We start from the raw sequence: 12433 nt of genomic DNA, 5'->3' as shown, positions 1-12433 counted from the left end.
TGTGTAGTGTTCTAGCGCCAAAGGTACTCTGCTTTTTGATACTTGTGAACCGTTAGATGAATCGTATGTTTGCTAGAGTGACATGTGTCCTTTTTCATTTTCCAAACCAGCATTATAGTGACTCTCACCTGTCTTCGTTTTCAAAGATAAATTGTAAATTGCTTTTGCAATAAACATAAATCAAGTTAATTAAACTCACTTTTAACTAAAATCAAATTTTGTTAAATTCAATTTTTCCAAACTCAATTTTTGTCGCCGTCAAACCAAACACACACTGTTATTTCGAATTGTTAAAGAAAAGGAAAAGAACAAGGAGTGGAGGGTTTTCCGGTGAGAAATTGTTGCCGCTCTAGTGATAGAGTTTGTTTTGGACGAAGAGTGAATGGTCTCTCAATGTGTTTGACTTTGACGGATACACTATATACCGTATAAAAATTACTTAGTATTTTCTATGTTGTCCTATGTACTTCCATTTCATGTTCTATATACTTAGTGTGAGATACACTTTTTTTTTTTATCAAGTAAGTTTATTGGCTGAAAATTTCAAGTGGTGTGCATATATAAATGCAATATCCATATCAATTGAGCTAAAGTCACGGGACGAAAATCTCATACACTTGTGAAACTATCAAATTTTTGGCACGGAGGGACAAGGAGTACCATTTGACAACTATTATTTTTTTGGCTGATATTGTAAAAGAAGTTATAATTTAAGATACTTTTTTTCTCAAACAACCTAGAATTTAAGACAAAATAATATTCGACAACTATTATTTTGAGTTTTTTTTTTGTCAATTAATCTAGCGGCTAAAAATTCTACTCACGGATAAGTATGGACGGATTTACTCTTTGTAAAATGGGGCAGGTGATCCCACTCCTATAATTATTTTTTAACCAATAAATGGACCTTTTTATAGGATAGCCCCACTTCAAATCAAGCCTTGTCCCCACATTTCTCACTAATAGTATTTTGTTAACGTAATTTTTTGGCAAATTCTACAGTGCTTTCATCAAAACTTGATGTACCAGTACAATAGCCAATTCAACTAATAGAAAATTAATTTTTGTCCACATCAATATTTATAGGTTATATTTTAAAAGTCAACTAAATTTGTTGTATTGGTACATTTATGTATAAAAATTTAACCCCATAAATTATACAAATTGTATTTCAATATTTAATTTAATAATTTGAAAAATCAATTTATCTTCATCATCAACACAATTGAAGAACAAATTCATTCACTCCTAAACCTAACTGTAGTTTCACGATCAATCATCAACACAGTAGCATTCTTTCAATAGGAATCTTTAAGTTATTCAACCATAAGAAATAACAAACACCCAAAGTCCCCCTCTCCTGTACATTAATATTGAATGAATCTTTACAAAATCTCCATGCATGAATATTGCATATAGTCGTAGTAACTAAATTTTAAGAAAATAGTCACAATTAATTTTCCCAGAGAATACAAAATTAGGTTTTAATTTGATCTGAAACAACTTAATTGAAAATGAATAAATAGAAGTTGAGTTTCAATTTGAAAAGGAATGGAAAGTGTAAAAATATAGAATTTGGAGAAAAGAGAGAAAATAAACTGATAATTAAAGATAACTGTGATAAAATAAAAGGAATTCAAAATTGAATTTCAATTTGAACTTGCGAAGGAATTAAAAATTCCAGAAGAAAATCGCACATCTAAATGAAGAAAAGGAATTCAAAAGTCCAGAAAGAAGTGAAAATCGTAACCATCAAAGTTACAGAGTTGAAGGTTCTCGGTGTCGCTGCCATGGTAGAGGATCTGGTCGGCAAAGAAAGGCGCATCGGAAGAGACGATGTTTCGATGATGAACATCGGAACCATCTGGTCGGGTATGAATGTGGAGAGTTTGGAATTAATGATGAACAAAATCATCAACAAGAAAATTTGGTGGTGAAAAGTGAAAAATACAGAAGTTTTGTGGTGTTAAATTTACAAATATAAGTCAAACTTAATTGTTCCAGCCTGTCAATACCATTACAGCATGTCAAATTACTATTAGTTAATACATTTTAATGTATCAGTACATCAGAATCTTACTATTGTACCATAGAAGCCCCCTAATTTTTTAGCCATATATATATATATATATATATATATATATATATATATATATATATATATATATATTTACAAGCCATAATATTGTTTTAGTTCCTAATAATTAAGGAAAATGCCAAATGTCTTCTATTTTACCATCACTACCCCATGTATGGTTTACTTTTTCCCACTGTCGTCCATTTCGTTGGTTAGTGGTTCGTACCGCATAGCATTGCTCAATAATTAATTTATATATGATTCATTTTAATTAATGTTAGCACTCGACGGCCGGTGATAGCCACCCACATCACCACCTGTCCAGCTGTCCAGATCAACTAGCGACAACCTCCTATCATCGTTTGTTGGCTTAACCGACTGGATTCTCAAGATGGGTTTCTTTGGAACATCTGCGGTTCTGTTTTATTGCCACAGATAGTGGTTGTGCTAACCAACGTGGTTCTGTCTTCGATTTCTGTTCTGTGACCTTTACCGGATCTATTATGTGACATTCGACTTGCTATCTAAATGCTCTTAATTTATCAAAAAAAGAATTTTAATTAATATTAATATTATGATGTTTTATATTTAAGACGTGTCTATATTATTATGTTAAAACTATATAACTTCATATATGTCAAAACAAAATTTTTAAAAAAAGTCAAAATTTTGTTCATTAGGAATTAAAAACCAAATAGAAATTTTTTTTAGAGATGAAAACATGTGCTTTTTTTCATATAAACATTTATAATATATAATTTTGATCCCCCATGTTGAATTTCCTGAATCCGTCCCTGAATTGGATGACTGGGGTTCGACCCTATATTATTTTATTTGTATCTGTTTCAAAAAAGATATATAAAATATAGGCTAAAATATAAACCCAACCATTAATGAAAAATTAAGTTAGTAGGAATAGCTTTTTTTTTACACAAGTTAGTGAGTTTCTCTTTGTAAAATTTCATTTCACTTATGTTGTTGTTAATTCTTCTGTGATGTTCGTCCCTTTCACCATTTCTTACCCTTATTTCTGTGTTTAGTTAGCCAAAATTTCATTTGTGTTTTGATTGTTGTTATGGTTGAAGCTTTAAGATAATCGTTTTTCTCATTTTTCCTCTCCCTCTTTCTTTTTTTTTCCACCAAATCTGAAAAAAAAAATGGGAGAAGGTGTTTTAAACAAGAAGAAATTAAAGTTATGGGTAAATAGGTAAGTGTACTTCTCACAAAAAAATTAATAGCTTGGATTCAAGTTTGCTCTGACGTGAAAGCTCCAATTTATGGCTTAAAGAAAACTCGCGTTTGGAAGCTAGATCCACGTTTTAGAGATTTGCTTTTGCAGTTACCAAACATCAAAAAATTGATTAAAATCACGTTTGGGTATGAAGACTCGCGTTTGGTGGCAAAAAACGCTGAACCAAACGAGCACTTAGTAGGAATAGCTGTCCCAATCTACAATAGATAGATTCCTCTAACGTGACAATAGGAAAAAGATTTAGTCTAAATTTAGTAGGAATAGTTGTCCCAATCTACAATAGATAGCTTAACTTTAGTCTAAATAAATTTAGTTTCTTGTAATACGTATTATTAAAAAAGATTTTATCCAGGTTTTTTTTAAAGTAAATTTTATCGAGGTTAATAATTGGAAACATCTTTTATTTTATTTTTTTGTTTAATAGGTCGGTGTTAGAAATTTTACCTTAAAGGTGTATAAATGGATGCACAGGATTCGAATTCCGACTACTACATAATATATATGATGTCCATATCAACTAAGTTAAGCTCATGGTAACCGAAAAACATCTTTTTAGACTAAATAATAATAATAATAGAGAAGCACATATATAAAAAAGAAATTCTAATAATCATGTAAAGATACTATTGCAGTCGAACAAAATTAAAGTTACATTTTTTTTTATATAAAAATTAAAGTTTTTAACTTAGAAAATAAATATATTTACAGGGGTCGGGATTATATAGCGAGGGAGAAAAATATATATTATTCAGTTCTCGTAAGTTTAACTCAGTTTATAGGGATATTGCATCATATATGTACGAGTTGGGATTCAAACCTGGATATCTCACTTATTCACCTTAAGGATAAAATTTGTATTCACTCCTGATACTACTTGGTAAAGAAAATATTATTCAACAACTATTAATTTAAAATTAAGTTATTAGGGGTAACGACCCCAATCTACAATAGATATAGGCCTGTCCCGTATTAAGAGAGTATATTTGATAAAAAAATATTTATTCTCATAGCCGAAATAACAAATTATTAAAACTTATCCATAATTGTAAAATTTTATATTCGAACTTGAATTAATTAACATTTTTAATCTAATATTATTATGTTTTTCGGGTGAACTATTACTCATAAACGATATTGAATAAAAACTTAATGGAAATGTATATTGTTGGTTTCAAGTATAAATAGTTGGTCTCGGATCACTTACGAATAAATAAAATGTTGAATATATAAAAGTTGTGATTCATATATTTAAAGCCTTAAGATTTTGAATTGAGATGCGGTGCCACCCTCTACCTCTACTGTGATATATGGATGATTCGTATGTTGTTCCTCTTGTTGCTCCCTTGAGCCGTCCAACAAGTGGTATATTAAAGTCCTCATTTTGTTTGATGAAGTGTGGAACCATGATGTTTGGATCAAGTATAGGAGGTAATAACTCACACAATTGAGGAAAAGATTGTTAACTTTAAATGTGTGATTGGTTAGTCCCACATCACATCTAAATGAACAAAATATATAAGAGAGATAATTCTTATATCTAATGTCTTGAAATTTTGAGTTGATATCTTTTTTTATAATGGAGCAGTAATTTGTTATTATTCCAATGTTTTAGCCTCCCTAAAGTCCCAACAATGTTATTAGTGTCCGATTTAACTAGCAAGGAGTGAAAATGGTTCTTAATATTAGGAATTTCCATTTATAATTCAAATTGACATCAACTCATTTTTTTTTGTATTAATTAATTCTATAATTCTCAAGAGAAAGAACTTCATTAATTCATAGTTCGGCTACGAAGTAAGTAAGACGTAACCAAAAGTTATTTCTATCAGGAATTGATTCGGATTTCCCAAACAATTTATTCTAAAAAAAATTCATTAACCTAATGTCTTAGTTGACATCGTGTCGCTCTTAAACTAGGTGGTCTTGAAACCTCTATTCATATACTTGCATATATTACCCAACCCAATTCTAGACATAGCTAGGCACGGGTATAAAATTAATGGTATTAATTAATATAATTATGGTTTAGGATTTAGTCATTTTTATGTGTTTGAAAATAATTTTGTCATATTTTAAAAAATAGATTAGATATAATTAAACAGAGCAAATTACATTTTAGGTCTATATATATGGGCCTATACTCCCACGAGCAATCAAATCAAATCAAATTCTATATAAAGACAGAACTGAAATCTATAGTATATCAAAAGGCAATTATAAAAAATGGAAATGCAGTGGGTTTACATTTCTACAGCTATTTTTTTTACATGCTACCTCTTTCTTAACATATTTGTGAGGAATTTTAATGGTTGGTATTATCATCTCAAACTAAGAAACAAAAAGTACCCTTTGCCTCACGGTGACATGGGATGGCCTCTTATTGGCAATTTCTTAACATTCATTAAAGATTTCTCAACTGGCCAACCTGATTCATTCATTACCAACCTTATTCTCAAGTATATATCTTTTTCATTTTCTCTCTTCTTTACTTTACGATCTAGTTGTGTAGGGTTGAGTTAAAATCAGATTCTTAGCGTTTGCCGTGACACATACACTAATTTTTTTCCTTTTATTTTTCATATTGTGTCGTTCTGGCCTAAACAATAAAGTAAAGTAGCTTATGCTACTTGGTTTTATTTTTCATTGAGATTAGAGTCGGCTTAATTCAGACGCTTGCCACATTTTTGGATCCGGATTACGTGAGTAAAAACTACATGCAGTCAAGACAGATCAGACCGTTTGACTATGATTGGACGTTTCAAATAAAGAGATTTGATCAAACTGCATGACTTTTTAAATTTGGACCGTTTGATATTAATCGGACGACCATATTTATCCTGACTGTAAGACTGCATGCAATCCAAATCCACATGTTTTCCCGTCAAAATTAATTTATACTTATTAAGCCTTCTTCATACTCATTCTAAAAACAAAGCTCTTCTTCTTCCTACTCAAAATCAATACAAACCCTAAGTCTCACTTTTCCTGGTACCCATTTTGATGACATATCTCACAACCTATTCAAGATTCATTAGATAAAATAAGACCCGAACATAAATTTATAAGTGAGAGTATTTCTCTCATTACAAGTCAGTTTTGTAATTAAGATTGAATTAGATTCAATCTAAAATTCTAAAATTTTCTATAGGTTCCCTCTACCGGAGGGTAATATTCTATATAAACATATATTTATTTTGCATATATAATTAGTTTTTTAATTACTTGCTTTAAAATTTTTTAGATATGGAAAAAAGGGTATCTACAAGACTCACATATTTGGAAATCCAAGTATCATAATTTGTGAACCAAAGACGTGTAGAAAAGTGCTCATAGATGATGTGAACTTTAAGTTTGGTTATCCAAAATCCGTCAACGAGTTGGCAAAATGTAAAGCCATGACTGATGTATCTAGTTCAGAACATAATCTTCTCCGACGACAAATTATTGCTCCCCTTGTTGGTCACAAGGCACTAGCAATATACTTAGAACGTATAGAGGATATTGTGATCAATTCCTTAGAAGAACTATCAAGCATGAAGCACCCTATTGAGTTGTTGAAAGAGATGAAAAAGGTTACCTTTAAAACTATTATCCATGTTTTCTTCGGCTCTTCTAATCAAGACATTATTAAAAACATTGGAAGCTTAAGTAATGATTTGTTTAATGGCCTGTTCTCTATCTCCATCAATGCACCTGGTTTTGCTTTCAACAAAGGACTCAAGGTTCTTCATTTTATCTTCATCTCAATATAATATTTACTATTACTTTTTTTTCATGCTATTTACTACTACTCTTTTTTTTTTTTTATACATGCTATTACTACTACTCTATCCATTAAGAAAACTATAGTATTGTTTAGTTAAGTTAATGAATTTTTGTACGTGTTAGCTAACTTATTTTCATGTTTCTATGATATTCTAGGCACGCAAGAAGATAGCCAAAATAGTTAAATCTATTGTGGATGAAAGGAGATTGATGATAAAAAATGGTCAACAAGTGGGAGAGAAAAAGGATCTAATAGATATTCTCTTGGAAGTCAAAGATGAGAATGGTAGAAATTTGGAGGATGAGGATATTAGTGACTTCTTGATAGCACTTTTAGTTGCTGGACATGAATCAACAGGAACTGGTTTAATGTGGTCAATTATATATCTTACACAACATCCACATATCCTTAAAAAAGCAAAGGTAAATAAATGAAGCTAACTTTTCAGTACTATAGTAGATCTAGAATTGGTTATTCTTATATGTTCTATACTAGATTTCCCACCCGTGCGACGCACGGGGAAGAATTTGTTTATATAATATGATTTTATATTTCGTTTGTTAATAGGACCAATAAATAATTTGACATAATTAGTATTACAATATCATACATTGAACTAAAAATAATACGACTTTGTCATTTGTGGGAAAAGAAAAACTATGATGACAGGAAATCACAAAAAAAAAAAAAAAAATACACATATGTAACAACTTTCACTTTTAAAACATGGCTTAGAATATCAAAAGAATCAACAACAACAACACTATACATAAACTTGTGATAAAATGTGAACCATATCAGAAAGTGAATAGAAAAAAAAAAATAGTTGTTTTCAATAAGTAGTAGTAAAAGTTAAAGAAAGATAACTAAAATTTTATCTTCTATTGTTTGATTGTGAGATCAAAATAGAATTTTATTCAATAAACAACATAAACACTATCGGTGTAAAATGTTGTACATGTCAACAGATCACAACAAATAATATGTGTGATTTTAAAAGTAGTTATGAACAAATTAAATATTTTTAATGATTTAATGGTTATGATTAATTGAAAGTGTAAAAAAAATTGCAAATGTCGATGTATATGACCATTTAAATATAAGTTTGAACATTTATGTAAAAATATTCAAGTATAATTTTTTTTTTTACTAAAAATGAAATTCATTCATTAATCAAATTGATAGAATACGCAATATACCACATTAAGACGGAAAAACAAAACAATGGCACACCAATATGATGACCAACACAACGTTGCACTAATACGACAAAATCACGAGAAGAAAATATATATATATATATATATATATATATATATATATATATATATATATATATATATATATATATATATATATATATATTAAAGATTTTCATGTATTGATCTAGAAGTGTTTCAATTTAGTTCAAGTGTTAAATTTTGGATTGTACAATTTAATTTGATTGTTGGAATTCATATCCATATCTTTTAAATAAATTTTGTTTCACAATGGATTAAAATTGACCATCATCAATCTAGATCAGAGTTACATTATGTTAGGAAGATTAATTTCACATTGATTAATTCTTGAGACTTTTTTTTTATCTAACTATTTGGTTTGCAGGATAATGAATCCCCGATAATTCGAAGTTCAATGAGTAGTAAATAAAAACTTGTCGAGGATGTTCGAACTAGATTTCAAACTCAAGTTCCTCTCATGTCTTAAAACTTGAGCATGTTATGTGTTTAATTATTATTTATATATTGGTGATCAATTTATAATATCTGTATTATGATTTAAATATCTTGTAGGAAGAACAGGAAGAAATCATGAGGACAAGACCAGCCTCTCAAAAACAATTGAGTTTTAGTGAAATCAAGCAAATGGTTTACCTTTCTCATGTAAGTATATTGAAAGTGACTTACATATTTCATGTACATATAATATTAAGGTTTTGGCTAATATGAAAAAGTGCATTATGTCTTTCATGATGCACAAATTATCAATATCGTTATAATGAATACGAATTTTATAAAATCGACCGTTGAATTGAAAGTTTGTATCATATAGATCATCTATGTCAAATTTTAAAGAAATTGAAAATCATATGATATGTCATTGAGATCCATCAAAATTAACGGTATTTAATAAAACTCATAAACCGTTAATCTTGATGGGCTTCAATGACGTATCATATGATTTTCAATTTCTTTATAATTTGACATGGATGATCTATATGATACAAACTTTCAATCCAACGGTCGATTTTGTAAAATTCGTATTCGTTATAAATATATTGTTAACTTGTGCACCATGAAAGACATGATGCACTTGTGCATGTTAGAATTGGCCTAATATTAATTGATATATTGCACAAAAAGGTTAAATATAAAATAGGCTTAATCAGTAAAATGGTCCCTTAAAGATATTTTTGGTTTCAGATTGGTCCCTTAAAGAAAAAAGGTCCGAATAGGTCTCTTAAAGAAAAAAGTTCCGAATAGGTCCCTTAATTTGTTAATCAGTTTGGTCCTTAAAAAAAGGTCCGAATAGGACCAAACTGATTAACGAATATGTCTTTAAGGGACCTATTCAGACATTTTTTTCTTTAAGGGACCTATATATTCAGACCTTTTTTTCTTTAAGGGACCAATATAAAACCAAAAATATCTTTAAGAAACCATTTTACTAATTAAGCCTATAAAATATCACAACAACAAACATAGAAATGAGAAAACATGACATCTTTGCCATACCTTACAGGTGATCAATGAAATGTTGAGATGTGCCAACATGGCCTTTTCAACTTTCCGAGAGGCAACATCTGATGTCATCATCAATGGTATTTTTCATTTTATATTCGGAGTCCGTAGGTTACAGATTAAAAAAAATAGTGATTTTGATCTAAAATATGATATAGAGATTAGTTTTTAGAGATTTTTAGAAAAGTTGAATTTAACTTTGTGTTTATTTATCTATAACAATATATAAAGGGGATAAGGGAGTTTGGACTGGATTTTTTTTGTCCATTTTGCTCTTAACTTCCTTTATGGTTTTTTAATTATTCCATAATTGTCCTTAACTTCCTCTCTTTTTTTTTATGGTTTTTTCATCTATATCTATTCTATACTATAATATATAAAAAGAATACATGAGTTTTGGGGTAGAATTTTCATAATACCAACATTACCCTTGCTTTTTTTAGTAGCAACAAAAATCTTTTATTAACAAACTCACCATAACATAAGGCGTATCTTTTTTTTTGGGTACATAAGTTAGACACAGGCAGGCGCGGAACGCGCCTGCCTGGCCCGCTAGTTATAATAAAAATCACTTTTTTAAAATAAAAATAATCTTTAGTTTGTTTGGATACAACTTATAAAAGTGATTTTTTTAATTACAAATAACTTTCTTCTTTTAACATTTTTTTTCTCTCTCCTCTAAAAAAGCTACTCTTAGTAGCTTGTCATTTTTAGCTGTTTTTTGATTATTTTAAAAATTTGTAATAAACAGATACAAAATAATTAAAAGTGATTATTTTTATAAAAAAATTGATTTTTTTCTTCTAAAATAAGCTATAACAAAGTGCCTCTCAATACCAACATATAAACCAGTTTATATTAAAACAATCTTATGTATGTGTATATAAACCATATATGTCTATCGCTTTATATTAAAAAAAAATCTTATTAGTCATTTGCTTAATATTTTAAGGTTATCTCATACCAAAAGGATGGAGAGTGCTAGTATGGTTGAGAGCTATTCACATGGATTCTGAATATTACCCAAATTCAGAAGAGTTTAATCCATCAAGATGGGATGTGAGTTTGATTGATAAATAACATAACATGTTTAACAAACATTTCAGACAATTTATAAGCATTTTTTTTTTATAATTTTAATAGTGATGCATTATTGTGCAGGATTACACTGTCAAGGCAGGATCCTTCATTCCTTTTGGGGTAGGAAGTAGGTCATGTCCTGGAGCTGACTTAGCAAAACTTGAAATTTCTGTATTTCTTCATCATTTCCTCCTTAATTATAGGTTAACACTATCTCTTATTTTTTCAATCTAAATCTTCACCTTTGCTATTCTTACTCCTAAAACTAATAGATCCTTTATGTAGATCAATGCATATGAAGATATATATTGACACAAATTTTGATAATAATTTATATATATTTTATAGGTTGGAGCGAATCAATCCAAAATGTCCTATTACTTGCTTACCGGTATCTATGCCCATTGACAATTGTCTCGCTAAAGTGATAAAGGTTTCATGTGATTAGCTATTCTCTTTGGAAGTCATTAAGTATTTAAGTATTTCTAGTGAATCTTGTTTTTAGTTTACTTGTGACCGTCTTGTGTTAACAAGAAGTAAAGAATAAAAAAGTTGTAATAATGGGGGTGAAGAGATTCACCATATGTATTGATGGATATTATATATTGCTATATTTATACTTTTGTTTTAATATATAGTTTCAATAAATTTCATTATTTATCAATGCACGCATGCTTAATTTGACATATTTCTAATTATAAAAATTGACATATTTCTTATTCAATTCTGCCTAATTCTTTTAAGACTTAAATGCAGTTTTGCCCCCTGTTTTGATTAAAGCGGAATTTTACCCCCTGTTTTAAAATGCAGAATTTTGCCCCCTATTTTATAGTTTTTTGAATTTTGCCACCACCAAAATTCTACATAAAATCTGCTTTCGAGTCTCAACTTCAAAGCTTTACACATAATTCAATTTGGATCCATAATTCACCAAACCGGTACCAAAATGACTGCAATCGAGTTGGTTTTTCACAGAATCAAACTCCACTAAATTTGGAGTTACAAAGATATCAATTACCGTTTTAGTGAAGGTCTGTTCAAATTAATTATTGTATGGAACTACGTATTACTGGTAGTTTTGTAATGTCTCTCGCCCTGTAGCTCATTTTTTAATAATATTTACATGTCTGGAAAACTAACAAAATTACCCTTGTTGTCATTTCAATTTTGTCGAATTTGGAGTTACGATGTGTTTGGTAGACGATGTTGAATTTGAAGATCAGAAGTAGATTTCAGCAAAATTAGTAATTGGACATACCTTCACTAAAACAATAATTAATCTCTCTTTGTAACTCAAAATTTAGTGGGGTTTGATTCTGTGGAAAGCTAACTCGATTACGGTCATTTTGGTATCCGTTTGGTGAATTATTAATCCAAATTGAATTGTGTACGAAGCTTTGAAGTTGTGACTCGAAAGCAGATTTTGTGCAGAATTTTGAGGGACATACCTTCACTAAAACGGTAATTAATCTCTCTTTGTAACTCCAAATTTAGTGGAGTTTGATTCTGTGGAATCT

General features: G+C 29.4%; 1 protein-coding gene across 1 annotated transcript; it reads left to right on the top strand.

Moving 5' to 3' along the window:
- Nucleotides 1–5484: 5484 nt before the first annotated feature.
- LOC123889857 (beta-amyrin 11-oxidase-like) lies at nt 5485–11549 on the top strand. Its single transcript, XM_045939362.1, has 8 exons — nt 5485–5785; nt 6571–7051; nt 7251–7517; nt 8889–8978; nt 9838–9916; nt 10789–10895; nt 10998–11119; nt 11265–11549. Exons 1-8 carry the CDS (start codon nt 5553–5555, stop codon nt 11362–11364), a joined length of 1479 nt encoding a protein of 492 aa, XP_045795318.1. The 5' UTR covers nt 5485–5552; the 3' UTR covers nt 11365–11549.
- Nucleotides 11550–12433: the final 884 nt, after the last annotated feature.

Source organism: Trifolium pratense, linkage group LG6 (assembly GCF_020283565.1).
Source record: "Trifolium pratense cultivar HEN17-A07 linkage group LG6, ARS_RC_1.1, whole genome shotgun sequence".
Classification (NCBI taxonomy): Eukaryota; Viridiplantae; Streptophyta; class Magnoliopsida; order Fabales; family Fabaceae; genus Trifolium; species Trifolium pratense.
This window is presented reverse-complemented; position numbering and strand designations above follow the sequence as displayed.